At 41.6% G+C, this 16,400-nt stretch overlaps 1 protein-coding gene across 17 annotated transcripts in view; it reads right to left on the bottom strand.

The window, feature by feature from the left end:
* LOC138206941 (inositol polyphosphate-4-phosphatase type I A-like) overlaps positions 1-16,400 on the bottom strand; it is a 33,607-nt gene that overhangs the window by 16,215 nt on the left and 992 nt on the right. For 7 of the 17 annotated variants that reach the window (XM_069163819.1, XM_069163828.1, XM_069163827.1 and 4 more), the window contains exons 2-16: positions 10,743-10,833; positions 6,561-6,796; positions 6,417-6,461; positions 6,118-6,236; positions 5,531-5,647; positions 5,219-5,298; positions 4,808-4,919; positions 3,981-4,071; positions 2,918-3,065; positions 2,348-2,478; positions 2,156-2,260; positions 1,949-2,057; positions 1,650-1,667; positions 702-888; positions 391-606 (exon numbers count right to left, since the gene is read on the bottom strand). In XM_069163819.1, the coding sequence (XP_069019920.1) occupies positions 391-606; positions 702-888; positions 1,650-1,667; positions 1,949-2,057; positions 2,156-2,260; positions 2,348-2,478; positions 2,918-3,065; positions 3,981-4,071; positions 4,808-4,919; positions 5,219-5,298; positions 5,531-5,647; positions 6,118-6,236; positions 6,417-6,461; positions 6,561-6,666 (1,584 nt within the window). In that variant the 5' untranslated portion in view covers positions 6,667-6,796; positions 10,743-10,833. Of the gene's footprint in view, positions 1-390; positions 607-701; positions 889-1,649; positions 1,668-1,948; positions 2,058-2,155; positions 2,261-2,347; positions 2,479-2,917; positions 3,066-3,980; positions 4,072-4,807; positions 4,920-5,218; positions 5,299-5,530; positions 5,648-6,117; positions 6,237-6,416; positions 6,462-6,560; positions 6,797-10,742; positions 10,834-12,908; positions 13,141-13,184; positions 13,276-15,387; positions 15,452-16,400 lie in introns of those variants that run through there. The other 10 variants (XM_069163823.1, XM_069163834.1, XM_069163830.1 and 7 more) reach the window with 6 other exon arrangements.

Raw genomic sequence — 16,400 nt, 5'->3', positions numbered from 1 at the left:
GTGCTCATTCTTTCTATTAAGTCTGTGTGCTGTTTGTATGTTACATATCTAATATCTAATCATTGTTTTTTTTGGTCGCTCTTTTTTTATCCTCGTGGTTAATGAGAAGCAACATTTTGTTCTCCTGAATGAACAGTTTCGTGAATGTAAATGATGATGATGTATTTTTGGTGAGATTAGCAAATATATCGTTAAAAATCAAATACAGCCATATGAAAGTAACATTCCTTCAAAGATTAACCCATATCCTCTAGTTTTTGAATACGATATGTTTTTTATGGCTTTCAGTCAATATTTCAGATGTCTTCTTCTCTACATTTATATACAGTTTGGGTGGTGCACAGCTGTGCTCTCAGATTGATGTTGATGACTCTGAACTAAATAACGTACCCACTCCTCTTCATGCCAGTCCACATGCAGGGACGACCGGCTGTTGCGACCGCTCCACTTGGCTAGCAGCGTGTCCTGGTCGTTGCGGAGGACTACTTGTTCTGAGTCAGCGGAAGGAGACGCTTTGGAGGCGATGTACTCGGGCCGTGCTGCATTCAGGGCCTGAATAGCCGAAGCCAGCAGCTTGCAGTCGCACACTGTCACCAGCTGACGAGTCTGAAGTTGCGAGAAGCCGTTATCACGTGATTATTTATCTGATAAGAGACATCGGTCCCAAACAACATGAAATCCTTTCCAGACACTTTTAATACCTTATCAGCTAGAATAGTGAGCGTCCTCTCCAGTCCGCTGGCCGATCGGTCTTTGGCAGCTCGTGACAGTCTCTCGGCGTAGTAGCTGACCTGAGTCTTTAGCGTATTGATGTGGGCGATGATCTCTTTGGCTCGGACGATGTCCTGGGGTATGTAGACGATAGACTGCGAGCTGGAGAGGGCGCTGCTGCGGAAAACAAGGAGACATGGTCACAGCTGTGCTGCAGCATGTTTGTAGTGACATGATATTCTCTTACACACTCGTAATGTAAAGCGTTAACTGTCTCAGAGGGCCTGTTTCAGTAATGAAGGAAGAAATGTAATTACTTAAAATACTACTCATAATTTGTTAATGTAACAGACATTAACAGACATAAATATAGTGTTTGCATGCACATGCTTGCTCTTGACAATGGTCCTTATCAGTGGCTCAGCAAAGACAACATGAAACTGACTTCAGTAAACACTGGGGACTGTAGGTGACACCGCCCACTTTACAAACTCAGTCACATTGTAAGGAGCATTTAAGAAATTAATTAACGCTGTAACACCAGCCTTTCAATTTTCCAAGTGTAGCTATGTCTTTACAAGACAAAAACAACTGAATTTACAAAATGAGCTGTGTTTCAACAAAGTGGGAGTATTGTGTTATAAAATGTTTCACAAATACATGTGCTTGGTTTAAGACTTTTGAAAACAAAACACTGTTAGTACCAATGCATCATGTGTCATTATTTCTTTCCTTTAACATAATAAGCTATGTGATCAAGCGTTTGCAAATCACAATCATTCAATCTAAAACTTGTCACCAGCTCATCTGTGGTGCATGAAGGCAATCTGTTGAGTGTCAAAGAAACAGTGAACGTGGTTTATGTGGTGGCGCTGTGCAGGGAGAGGCAAACAGAGCACATTCAAAATGAAAACAAGCAAAGCAGTGCAACAACTCACCATCCCTCCTCATATACGCTGACCAAAAAAGTAACAAAATCAAAATTAAGAGGGAGCCAGAGAACTGAACTGCAGAATTAATGCAGGAATTGAAGAAACAATGCATTCATTTTATGTAAAAATCAAAGCATCAAATCACCTGTTTGAACTATTGGAAACAATATAAGTCAAATGATCAAAGAAGCAAAAATCAAAATTCATGACAGGAGCAGAGATCACTGAGACTGAAGAGGAAAAAACATGCCATTTGTTCTTTTTTTTCTTATTTAATGGCAGTTTGTGCAGTTGAGTGAACTTACTGTTTCTTTGCCTCCTCAAACTTCTGGATGAGCTTCCTCAGACCACTGTTTTTAAAGCCCTGACAGTGAGCAGCCGGAGCGCCGATTGTGACCACGTCGTACGTGTGTTCTGGAGGAAAACAGTCGTCAGTCCACGGATGTTTAAAATGAGGAAAAAAATTATCTACAAGCTCGTACAGAATAATTCAAGGCGTGTCCGTGTCTCACCAAAACCCAGCTCGTCCTGCACCCTCATCCTCTGAACGTGGAGGTTGGTGGGCATGAACTCCAGCTTCCTCTCTGCCTTCAGGTTACTGGCTTTGAACAATGGCCCTGAAGTGGTGAGCAGAGAGGAAGAATTTCAGTCATTTGATATTTTTATCATCTATTTAGCAGACACATACCTCTGCAGATACCAACCTCTGTAATCATTGAGGTCAGACAGTGTTTCTTGGTAAGCGAGTATTATGGTCTGGTACTGAGAGACGATCTGTCGCCGCAGATTCTCCCAGCAGGGGGATAACTCTCCCAGCTCCTCCAGCTCACACACCCTGTAGGCCAAGAAACAGTTAGAGAGGAAAAATGGGAGACGGGCAGGAAATGTGTGCAGAAAGCTCGTATTATATTACTGCAAAGGTACCACAGTTGCCTGCAGATGCATTTAAATGACTTGCAATGAGAGATGTGGCAATAATTGGCAAATGGAAACTATTTTTATCATTTAAAGACATTTTCATGCAAAAATTCGGGGTGCCGAGTTGGGAGAAACGGCTGACTTTATTTATCTACTTTAACAGTAAAGTGGATACTTTTTGCTTTTTTGTTGATTGCCAAGAAGACAATAGATTTGAAATGGGCTTCAGGGAGTTTCGGTTGTGAGAAATTTAGATTTTTCACTATTTTCTGGCATTTAATGGATAGAATAATTAATCCCTTAACACTCACGGGCCTCAATAAAGTCTGGGTAGAGATGCACATGTGTCCTCATACCTGGCTGCATCCTCCTCCAGCAGCAGTTTGACAAACTGTCTAGGAATGTTCAGCGATAGAACGCTCTCTGCCATCTGCTCCAGCACCCGTAGGTGGTTCCCATCGGTGGTGGGGAAGCGGTACATCCTGGACATTGTGCCTCCGAACACTGAAGACAAGGAACATTTCAATAGCTTGGATTACAGTTAAAGGAGAGCAGACCGAAGTTCTCCAAGTAAGGTTACATTTCTGTGTAATCTTCTTCCTTCTCTTACTATGTAAACATTATGATTCATCTCCAAACAGTTCATGTGTTATTTCTGGATTGCTAATCTGTCCCTGAGATAAACGGATACCTCCCACTCACCAGTGATAATCAACACATGTCTACTTCATGTATTGGAAAACATGGAGCCATGTGGGCAAAAGAAAAAAGGACGAGGAGAAGGGAGAAGAACAGGTGGAAGATTTTACTAAAGTTCTCAGATGTTTCTGAGAAGAGAAGCTTTTTGGATATTGACAGTCTAGTCCTGGTCTTTGGGGAATATTTCAATTTAAATATGTCAGTCTAATATTCAGGGTCAGAGCTAAATTCAAGGAATAAGTGTATTTGTGACTTTTTCAAGTTGAACATGGCTATTTTTCCCTTCTGACCTAATTACCTGGTTTCCGAGAGATGTTTCATCCACACGATCTAGTTTTGAGGTCCTCTGACAAAACAGTCCATTTAACATGTCTGTCTATAAATGGTCCTGTTGTGATGCAGATTTAATTATCAGGTGAAGGTTGTTTAGACACAAATATTGTCCTATTTAATTACAGTGAAACAAATCAGCAGAAGTTTGATTTAGGGAAGTTAGATGGAAAACAGGTCACCTGCAGCTTGGCATGTTTTCAGTTCGTAACAGCTTTGGTGTTGGATTTCAGTGGAAATAACACATCATGTAAGCCTGACAGTAACTTATGGACCAAAATCTTTATCAAAACCCAACTAACTCCACATGTCCTTGTCTATTTGTCATTTTAGGAGCTCCGCAAACATTCACACAGACAAAACATAACTGGAATTAAAGTGCTGTCACACCTGAGCGCAGCAGGGTGTCTTTGCATAGCGAGGCGTACTTGATCCGGACTCCCATCGACTCGGTCAGGCTCTCATCGACAGGCAGCATCGTCTGCAGGACACACACATGTACTCAGGTGGGCGACAGCCACTTCCACCTATCTGTCCACTCTCACCTCACCTCCACCACACCGACAGTGCTCCTACACAAACCCAGTCCGCTGAGATAAACTGTTTTACTGCCATGTGAGGCTGTGTGACATGTTTATTATGACATAAAGCAGGTTATGCGAGTTTTGTTGAGATTATAAAGCGCTTTACACAGACAGGGATAAACAGGAAGACTCAGGCACACACTTTTCATCTTCATTACTTAAGAGACAAATCTGCCTCACTGCTAGGAAACTGTAGAATAATAAAATAATAAGACATAGACTGGTAATATACCCCATTAAAACCACTCGTATGGAGCCAGTGGTCAGAGATGATCTTATTGTAGCTATTAGGGTTGAACTAGGGCAGCAAATGTTTTGTTTTTGCCTGAAAATTAGATGCACTGTTATTAACAACTACGGTTGTAAAATACCTCACAAAGTAATACAACAAACTAACTGCAGTACTTGTTTACTTATTCCTTGAGTAAAGGTAGACCACTGACCACTGATTTCTGTTGGGATCTTTTTATGTTCAAAACCATTTGTTGAACTTCCAGATATCAATATTGACATTGGCCTCAAAAGTCCTGCCTCAGTTGTGCTAAAATGGAAATTATCTATACGCCAGACTGACAGCCTTATCACCAAGAAACAAACAACTTCTCGTGCCAAATGTCGCTGTCAGCCTCTTACCCGGCCGTTGATGCTGTCTGGCAGACGGCCAGCCGACATCCTCTGATCTGCTCTCTCCTCCATCTGCCACGCTGCTATGGTGATGTTCCCCACCCGCTCATTCTCCGCCGATCTGTGCATGCAAACATATGACTGCGTTAAAGCTGCGACTAACTATTGTTTAACTACCAACTCATTTCTCAACAGTTTAGCTTAGTCTATAACTAAAACTCAAGTTTTTGTATTGTGTATTTGTACTGTCACTATCACTGAAGGCATTAATAACAACAAACAGAAAAGAAATTAGAGACAAAAATCTTTTTATTTTTTCTTAAACAGCATTAAAAAGACAAGAGAGAGAGAGAGTGAGTGAGTGAGTGAGTGAGTGAGTGAGTGAGTGAGTAAGTGTGTGTGTGTGGGTGTGTGTGTTACCGCAGTTCGAGCTGTAATCTGTGGCTCTTCTCATGCAGCAGCTCCTTTACAGGGAAAAGTGCAGAGCCCAGCATGTACATCTGAACGGACAGAGAGACAGACGACTGTTTACACCGACGCTCAAACTGCTTCTTCAGTCCCTGTTCGTCTGAGCTGAGCTAAAGAACCAGGAGCTGGAATCACATTTGTTTTCTGGAAGAAAAACTTGACCAGGCGGTTTGTGGTCTAAAAGGGATAAAGGTTTGTATGACCATGGAAAAATTAAAAGCGTTGAATAAGAAGCTGCTGTGGAGTCAGCGCTCTACTTCGTACCGTGCCCTGCGAGCGGTCCTTCACGTCATAGACGCCCAGCTTCACCTGCGTCTGCTGGTTGATGTTGGACTCCTGGAAGAAGGCGATGCTGCTGAGAAACATGGGGTTTGCGGTGCCCTGTGGAGAGACAGAGAGATGTATTGTGATATTATCATGTTTGCAGTGCTATAATATTGATATTTTTGGCATATGACAGCACAAATACTAAACCACATGTACAAGAGCCTTTTGGAAGGAAAAAACCCTTGTAATGCAAAAATATAAGAGATTTCAGGGATCCGATTTGTGTCTGTTTGGAGATCAGCGAGCAAAACCTTGTCTAAAAGTGTGTGGTTGCAGTTTAATTTATTCATTTCTGCCTCGTCCTCCACCTCCTGATAAATGACCACAGGTGGAGGAGGTGTGGGTGGAGGCGAACAGATTCTCTGCAGGTCCAACAGAGTCATGGTTACTTTCAAGCATTAAAAACAAACTGAAATCTGCCATCACTTGGAAATACGTCACATCATGGAAGCTAAAGATGCTCCAGCTGTCATTTCACTGTGGCTTTAAGACAGAGGGAGTGTTGGCTGTGCGAGGAGTCTGACCTCTATGATTTCAGTCTGGGCGTGTTTGGTCCAGAAGGCCTGCGGTGGTGTTGTGCAGCTCACTGCTACAAAGCTGTTGGGTTTTCGATCCAAAGCAGGGGTCACCAGATCTGTGCACGCTGGGTGGCAAAACACAATCATTTTTACACTTTCTTGCATTTTACACATATTTGAAGTCCTTATTTTTCACTATAAGAAAACATTTTGTACTCCAATTGCATGCTGAAAGATGCTGCACGATCACTTAAAGGCCATAGATGATGAAATAATGCATTAATGACCAATCAGCTGTTTCTCACCTATGCTAAACTCCAACACAGGTTCATCTGGGTCCTGACTATTTCCTGGAAAAGCAATCAACAAGTCACAGGAACATTAGGTTAAAAGAAACAAACTTTTAAGGCTTGACACTGTGACATCAGACTAAACTAAACATTTATCACCTGCGAGAGCCAAGCCGATCATCTCGCTGGACAGCTCGAACGTGTTGGCCCGATACACCGACCACGGCCTCTGTATCCGTGAGCCGCGCTCTCTGCCTCCCGCCATGCCTGTCCGGGAAGAGCGGACGACGGCAGGAGGCCTGAACGTACACCCTCACACACACAGTCACACACTCCCATGTGATGTGGCCCTCCTCCTGCGTGGATCCACGGCTGCTCCAGAAAACACTTTACCTCTGTAAGAAAGAACAGATCATGAACGGGATAATGATTTTACCCGTTTGAATTTGCCTCTTACGACATTAACTGTATTTGATATTTGTACCTTTGTCATAAAACAAATCCAACAACATGGACAAAAAAAAAATACAAAAGAAACAAGAACTGGGAGTCGTCAAAGAAGTCCTCGTTTACAATCTTTCGTGACACAGAATTTAACACTGGGCTGCACATGACGTACTTTAGTGGCATGAAAGTAACAACAAGTACATCACTCACACGGTTACATTTCTGCTAAGTCCTGTAGGACACTCGTTGAAGAGAAAAGCTAAATTTGAACCCAGTGTGGTTTCAAATGCACAATTTCCAATGAATTCAATGGTGCCAATGTGCCTTCGAAAGCAGCGGCTGGGGAACATGTGGAGAACAGAAACAAGGAACAAAATATAGAAAGTACAACTCAACGCAAAGCTGGCGAGAGACAAACACCACACAGACAGAGCAAACTTTAAGTATCAATTTTGAAGGTTGAGAAATCAAGTCTTTATTCACATTTGCCACCAACAATGTTGTGCGCAGCATATGTTCATAGAACTCCTCCAGACTGTTTAATGTGTAGTCCTGTTTCACCAAATACTAATTTGTGCTCATATTCTGCTTTAACTTCAGTTCAACCTGCTTCTTCCGTTAGAACAATTTAATGTCACGAATTAAAACCAGCATAGCATCTAAGCAGAAAAAGCAGAGCAACGCTTGTTTCAAACGTGCAGATCTTTATGTTGAGCTGCTATCAATTTAACAACATCCGGTGTTCTCATGTCTGAGAAACCACCACGGATACTTTCACATGAAACCCACGACAGCAGATGTATTTGGTTGGCCCTGATGTAGGAATATACTTTGAAGGTGGTACAACTCCAGCATTTCTCTTTACTTCATTAATGTTTAAATCATAATCTGTTGTGTGCATATAAACACAGTAGAAAAAGTCAATTTAATGAAATACAACGACAGAGGAGCATACAAATGCCCTCTCTGCTCACAATGGCCGTTCACTGAGGCTAATGGACAAGTTGAGACACAACAGAAAAGCTTACAGCTGTTTCACCGCTGTCTCTCTCTGATGATGGAAAAAGAGGCGAGGATAGTGACTTAAAGAAAGCGAGCTGCTCGCGAGAAGAGCAGAAGGGCAAATGTATATTTATGTCTCATGTAAAAATACATTTAGAGGCTGTAAAACAGCGAGGCACGTGTCGGTTAGCATCATCTGACAGCTTCCTGAGGCTTGGCACGTGTAAACATGTGAAAAGACAAAAGTGGACAGTTTGCATCTGTGCACTGGAACAAGAGGACTGTTTGCTGCCGTTTCAGTGTGTTTATCCCACTCGGAAACTTACAAATTTGCATTCCACGTGCCTTTTTATACCTCCTAAAGGATCACCATATGTTTATGTTGCTAAGAAACTGTACTTTTCTGCTCTTGTTTTGCCCTTTTTTTTTTTTTTTTTAAATGTCCTCTTCAGTCTCTCTCCTACACCTTTTTTTTTTTTCTACTTCTGGGTGTTATGTTGTGTTCCCCAAATTTTGTGTTTTGCTTCATTTCGTCATGCTATCCTCTCTCCCTCACTTAAGTCTTTTGGGATTGTTCTCCCAAAGGCCCAGGTTTTGGCCTGTGGAAGAGCAGCTGTCCCTCGTTCTGTCTCTCTTACTTCTGTTCCCTCTGTCCCATTTTGGTGAAGAGCAATTAGCCTATTTGCAGCAAAACTGTAAACGCAGGGGACGGTAGCTGGCTCAGATGGAGAAGCACCGTGGTCTAGTTTGACAACGTACAGATGGAGATCTCTGCTGTCTTTTTGGGTTGAATTGTCCTCTTTTTTTATTGTGTTTCAGAATCAGGTCAAAATTATGTGTTTATTGTGTTTTTCCTCATAGATGCCCTGTTGCTTTAAGTTTGTCTGCTGCATGCATTAAAACCCTCAAAGCAAAAGTTGTTTTTCTGACATTCTTACAACACTATAAACACATTTACTCACATTGAGTTGGTGAAAACTGGACTCTAACTACGCTTTTTTTTTGTTTTTGTCAAACATACCTGCAGAGTGATCTCATTTTAATTGCAGATCTGGATTAATAGTTGGTGGCCTACTTCCTGACATATGTGGTCCACCAGTGACTGTCCCACTTTGGTCGGTTCATATTTAAACACCCTACATCTGTCACATCTGGAGCACTACCTGTAGTCATTTAAGGCAGGAGGAGAATCTACCTGATTTATATTTAAATTTGAATGAGCAGGAAGTTGGTTGACATTTTCCGAAACAAACTCTGAGGTGTCTGACTGTCAAAAAATAATTCTTCCTTTGCAAGTGGTAAAACTCACAATAAACCGGAAACTTTACTGCTGAAAAGGAATGGTTCTAACAAAAGAAGTGATCAGACTCAATGCATCCCTGGTCTTTGTCTCCAAACCTAGAAGGAACTTTCCATCCTCTCGGCCAACTGCAGTCACTTTTTCCACTCCCAAGGCCAAAAAACATTGTAGTTTGAGAGGATACTTGTTTCCAAGTTTCCTTATCAAAAATGTCTTCCTACGCATCAATCATCTCCAAACGCAGGCTTTTTAAGGACGTTAGTTATTGATCCAAGTTTGTCAAGCTTTTCACTGCCCATAAATGGTCAAACCCATTTTCCACTCTCTTTTTGGGATACAGCAAAGGAGGAATAACAGTACACTCTATAATGCTGCTCCACAGAGCTGCAATCTATAATCCTACATTTTCTCTTCTTCAACAGTTTCATTTTACATTTTATTCGGTCAAATACGACCCCACTTTGTATTACCTGCAACAGACAACACTGAGAGATTCACCAAAACTCAATGAAGTAATGCATAACGCCTGGGAATTCACTCTCCTGCCAAAAACACAGCAGCAATGCTGAACTTCACGGAGGGGGAAAAGCTGCCATATAAAGGCAGCTCCAAATTTAGCCTGCATGGCTTGTCAGTGTGTGTGTAGGTTTGTGAGTCACACAAACTGGGGCACACACACATGCACTGTGTAATAAGACACGGACAATCCGGGCCGAGCTCCTGACACATAAATCCCAAATCCAGGATTCACGAAGTGGATTTTGGTTTATTAGAGCTGTAAACAGGAATAAATAATAATCCATTAAGGGCAGCAACTATAGGAAGCCGTGAAGCACATTGGAAGAGTATTATTCTGAAATAGTAAAAAAAAAAGTTTCAATGTATCCAAATCTGATGGGTCTGATTGATAATAGCATAAAGAAAGAGGGCCTTTTGGCGACTTATGGTTGTGCCATTAATGTCTCTTCAGGTCGTTAAAAAATAAAAGCAAAAGTATCATGATGGCCTTTTTTGCTTAAAAACCTTCCTGATGGGAACTCCGACCCAAAACAGAGAGCGCTGGTGGAGGTATTTCCTTGAGGTACCAGAGACGTAATAATATACAAATCCAGGAAGTCTTGTTGGAGTAATAGGTTAACACTTTTGCAACACTCACAGACAGAATATTACAACTCTGAGTAGTAATTTTTGTAATCTTTTGTCACAAAGATCACAAAGTAAACGGCAAAAATGCCCAGCGAACGCTACAAAACGCAGCTTGCTGGACATACAACTTGTCTAACTTTGTCAAAAAGACCCTGTTACATGTAGTTTGTTTATATGTGTCCATGTGTTTGAATCTTTAGTTGCATCCTTTTATTTTTAGGCAGAAAAGACAGATGAGGAGAAACAGAAGCAGAGTGAAAGTCCAGTTGACCATACATGGTGAAACCTATTCTACAGCTTCTACTCTGCCAGGAGGCCTTAAACACGCTGAACAGCTGTTCGATTAAAACAAAACATGTGAAGACATCCCTCTGATGGGACACTGAAAATGTTTTTTAGACCAAACAATAATTACAATATAGAAGTTAGATTTGTAGGTTACTCACAGTCTGCTGATGGGATGAAGCAAACGAGGAAGTAAGCTGATCCAGGGTCAGTGAGGATGCTCTTCCAGACAAGACAGCAGAATTTGACAATCTGAATGGACACGAAAAAGCCAACAGCAAAAATCAACATAGGTCAGTTCGGGGTTTTGAGTCAGTATTGTCTCTGATGGTTCATTACAAGCTTCTTGATGTTTTTTTGTCCAAATAATTTCTGATAATGATAATAATAATAAGTATATTTATACATCCTGAACACTTCAATTATCCACCAAAAGCCGTGTCAGCATTTACTCACTTTCAACCATAGCACTGTTATGTAAAAACAACACATCAGCTCTGTCATGAACACATTTGCCCCCATGGTGCAATAACAGTGGCATCTGTGTGTGTGTGTGTGTGTGTGTGTGTGTGTGTGTGTCCTCTGCGATCGGCATTAGAATAAAGCATGAATAATTTCTTTAGAGGGACGCAGCAGCTGTAGGCCTTTCACATGAAAATGAGCATCGCCCACACCCCAAAACACACACACACACACACACACACACACACACACACACACACACACACACACACACACACACACACACACACACACACACACACACAGAGTTTCTCCTCATTCTCAGCCTTGTCACTTTCGCCACAACACCAGCTACTTCTCGGTTTATTGGAGCTCAATTCTGGTTGGAGAATTGCAAGTGCATTGAACTTTCTGTGACCTGCCATCATCCAGAATTATAATATATCCATGACATAAACATTTCTGATCCAGCCACATTAAAAACCATAAAAATTAAACAAGTTGAGATATTAATTCTGAGCTTACCGTTTCCTGCTTCTGCAGGATTTAGCTCGTTACCATGGTAACTAAGGGTGTCAATCAGGACTTTCATCAACTTTCATAAGCAAAACAAACAGTGATACTGTGCAGCCTAATAAACTGATTTGGCATGATGCCCGCAAAACGCAACAGCAAAAAGTTCAACATTTCACCAAACTGTTGCTGACAGCGAAGGATGGTGCAAAAGCAGAGACCACACCTACCTCAGTGTGTGTGTGTGTGTAACTATTTTCTGGAGTTAACATCACTTCCTTCTTTTGTTTGAGGAAGTGTCTGAAAACAGTCAGTCAACAATAGCAATCTTCAATCTACCAAACAATTTTACACAACATTAAATAACACCAAGTTGGAGCTACATACATTTTATGTTTCTCTACAGTAAACAGATCTATTTGCACTGAATAAAACATCTGTGGTTCCTTTTCAGAGCTGGTATATGAGTCAGAATCACACACCTACTCGTACAACCTTCTCTCTCATTATAACCTCATGATTAAAATCTGAACCCTCAAACCAACTTTTAAATATTCCTTTAGAAAAGTAACAAAAGCACAACTTGTCTCCAGTTTCAAGCTCTAAAATTAAACTGATCCTCACAACGATTGAACTCAGTTCCCCTGTAAAGAGAAACTCAGCCGTTTCGTTCTTCGTCAAACTCATTAAAACCCTTCAGTCAGTTAAAACCCTTGTTTAGAGTTATTGGATATAGTGAGATGTTGTCTTGATATCAGAAGCATATCCGTCTATTTTAAGCATGGCAATATCGTCCAATGTGGACGTGTAACTTTAAGTGAAACGTCACTAAACAAAAACAAGAAACTAAAATCGAATGAGGTAATTTTTCTCAGAAATGTAGAAAACACAAAAGTGACAAAAGAGGAAACGACTGATGAGCAGAACTATATCTGCATTGACCTGTCAGTCTGTGCTGAGACTTAAAGATGGGGGATTTCCTCCCCACAGCAAGCAGCAGTTCCTGCAGCATGAAGGAAGTAATCAATGACGACTTGCTGACCATGAACATAAAGCTTAAGTTGCCGGTTTGCCGGGACTGACATTTGAAATGCAACTTTTAACATGTAAAAACAATCAAACATGCTGTCTAACAGGTCTGTTTCAGGCCGGTGATCGGGTCTCCAGCCATCTGTGCCACAACGATGCTGTTTGCCAGGACGGACGTTGGTCCGCCTCATTTGTCAGAGGCAACGGGTTAAATATCACACGGCTGCAGGGCCGTCGCACTAAGAAGAAACATGCTGGGGGGAAGAAACAACAAACACAAATGCATGAAAAGCGTGGTACAAATCACTGTATCTGGAACTGACTTTGTTCTCCAGCAGTGGCTGTTGGTTCAATCATTTTCTCTTAAAAATGTTGTTGCCGTGCAGCACAAGTCGAGGAAGGACTGAGAAGACGACCTACTAGCATAAAGCGTGATGATGCACTTCCTCCTGAATGCCCCAGACACACTTAGGTGTCATTCTCAAGACATAAAACGAGCGTCGCGGTCCAGATATGAGGTCGGGCGTGTTTGCATGACATCAGTGTTTCGGTGTGATGATGGCTGCTAACCAGAAGGCAGACTGCGTTCACACACGTACCCGTCGCCTGCTCTCTCTGCTGCCGATGGTTGTAAACAAACTCACGCTGCAGGCGCCGTCACGAGGCTGAAAGAGACTGCAGCTGCTGTGAGCCTTCGCCCTCTCCTCTTCCTCCTGCCGCCGCCACCCCCTCTCCCCCTCTCCCCTCTCCCTTTACTCTCTCCGACAGCTCGCTGCTTCCAAAACATTCAAGCCAATTAACTCCTTCTCTGCCTGGACTGCAGCAAAACAGCATCATCTCTTCATGCTTCGTCTCTTCATCGATACAACACTTGAGTTTTAGTACCCATGCTCTGAACTTTCTTTTGCCACCTTAGAAATATTAATTTCCTTTCCTTTTTATAATTTAATAAAAAGTTGATGTCTAAACACAAGCAGACACAGCAGATCTTTGCCAAAAAAAAACTAAAATATTGATGCAAATCAAGAACTATCTGATCAAAGAAATCAGTGAAAAACATTTAAAAAAAATTCAAAAAAACGAAGGTTTTTCGATAATAACCTTTTGACATGTGGATAAGATTACATGCACGTTTACAAATAGATGATAAATTCAAATTTGTAACTCAATATTAATATGTAAAGCAGATATTGTTTACACGTGAGAAGCTGGAACCTGCAGATGTTGGCCAAAACCAATGCATGTGTTATTTTCGGTGCTCAAAAAGCCACAACTTAACTTGCATTGTTAAACCACCTGATGTGGCAGATATATTTTGCAGTGTGGAGATGACTCGTACAACGAAGCCGTGGGGAGGTGAATCACTTTTTCTGTCATGCTTTGCTCGGGGTGGTGGTCCTGTCTTTGTCAAAACACACAGAGACACACACAGGTTTTATTCTTTTAATGCTGCTCCATTTTGGTCCTGCGCTCATCTATAATTAAAGGGACTGTTGCATGAGAGATGACTGAGCGTCAGTGTGTCTGTGTACAGTCGGTCAGAGTACCTCAGCTGTGCACTTCAACGATGTGTATCTGTGCATGAAAAAGCATCAGATACACAGCATCCTTCGAAGAGTGTTTTTGTTTACATGCAGGCTCATAATGTACGAGGAGTGAAGATGTTAAAAGATGTTTAACAACCGAACAGGCCGGAGCCAAGAGACTCTTCTGTTAAAATTCAAGAATAAAGTCATCAAATTAGATCCAAAGAAACAAACTCAAAGGATAAACTATGAAAAATGATTTACCGATTTGAGTTTTACTAATTATTTAGAACAACAATTATATTTACAAGAAATATACTGCCATTTTATACTTTATGTTTCTTTTGCTGTAAAATGAATTCGATACTGAAATAAAGGAGCAGGAGAATGCGTGAAGTAGGAAAACGTTCATGTTTTTTAAGAGCAGAAATTTGAGTAATCAATTGAAAATAAATTTGCAACCATTTGAACAATCATCAAAGTCATTTCTACAGAAAAACCTGCAAAATAATCACTTGCTTTAGAATTGAAAGGTGAATATAATCTGGTTGATTTACTCTATTCTCTAACAGCTAGATTAATCGATAATAGAAATCATTTGGTTAATTGCTAGTCCTGGGTATTTACTCCTATTTCTTTTATAGAACAACTCGTCTCCCTGCTCATCTGCATTGTGTAACAATCTTTCTGTTAAATATGACCTGATGAGACTGATGGGTGCTGGAGCGATCCATTTTGGTAAAGAGCGTGACGCAGCTCATTAACAACCTCCTCCTCCTCCTCTTCCTCCCCCTCCTCATTATATAAGCTATATGCTTCTCCTCCTCCTTCTATAAAAAAAAAAAACCACAGACGGGCAGCAGGCAGTGGACATCTGTTGGTAACGCTGCACACGTGCTCGCTGTATATATGATGAGAGGAAGGCGGGCAGAAGCAGAGGAAGACACAGATGAGGATGGATCAACAGGCTGAGTAGGAGAGTTTGATGAGTCACCACGCACGCACACACACACACACACACACACACACACACACACACACACACACACACAGATATGACAGAGACTCAGGAGAACACGAACCACGTGGCTTCAAATCAATTAACAACCCATCGATACAGCTCAGACAGTCAAAAGCCTGCTGCACCTAAATACGCTTCACTCTTTGTATGAAACATCAAGACAATCAACGATTAGTGGTTCAACAGGAATTCATCCTTTTCTGATTACAGCCTCTAAAATATGAATATCTGGACAAAGGTGGCCAAGAGACATACCTTAGACCCCCACACCACCAGGAAGCTTTATTAAATGTATTCTCGTCAGAGGAGAAACACCAGAACATCGCACATCCAATCTGGAAAAGCCTCAAGAATTCTCCTGCTGAAAAACTGGCTGGCGCAGTGGGCTTGTTCTCCACAAGTACTCAAAACGAGCCGTCTGAGCCAAGGACAGACTCATGTTTGGGTTGGTGTGACAGACACAGTGATGTGCGGTGATTTATGTGGAAATGCAGGAGGAAATGGACTGAGTCGGGAGGGGGAGGCGAGGGGGGTTCAGGACTACATGGAGCTAAAAATCAGACACAGAGGAGGCAGGACGACTCTTAAATGGGAGTTAGGGGGGACATCCAAGGACAGATTCCTCTTGTGAGCACGGACGCTCATTCTTGACTTTCTGGAGCCTTATACAATGAGAAAATCAGTTTAACACAAGAACTTCGCCTCAAAAAATTATTTTAAACAGGCAAAACTTTGATTTGATTTCTCACAATCACAACGAGGAACAAAACAAATATTACAAATTTGAGTGGCAACCGGGTAGTCTTCAAATCCACAAATAAACCACCAACTGAGATGTGCTTAAAAGCTCCCAAAGCCAGTAAATCTCAGTTTAGATCAGTTTAATGCACTCTTCAATAAACTGGGCAAGAGGACTCGCTTTGTCCTGGACTGTCCTCTGGAGTCCATAGAGGAGGTGGTCCCGACTTCACAACAATAGCCTACTGTAACACCATCATCTGCTCTTTAACATCACAGCTGCTTTATATAACTGGCGGGTGCCTGTCATGTGTATTTATTGTAACCTAACTGTTTCCTTATTGTCGTCATATTTATCCCGGTGCCATGATACTTTAAACCATCTGCTGTGAATTTCCAACCATAGATGCAATACTTGTTTGTGCCATACTGAACCCTATGTATATTTGTGTTAATCAAACAGGTGTATTAGGCTATTTGAGAGTTTGTATTTATATTTCCTAGTGTTTTCGGCACTTATTCACTCCTTT

Source organism: Embiotoca jacksoni, unplaced genomic scaffold, assembly GCF_022577435.1.
Source record: "Embiotoca jacksoni isolate LCO1_2020_lvr unplaced genomic scaffold, fEmbJac1.0.p SCAF_30, whole genome shotgun sequence".
Lineage (NCBI taxonomy): Eukaryota > Metazoa > Chordata > Actinopteri > Embiotocidae > Embiotoca > Embiotoca jacksoni.
The sequence above is the reverse complement of the archived record's forward strand: the minus strand, read 5'-3'. Positions and strand labels throughout refer to the sequence as shown.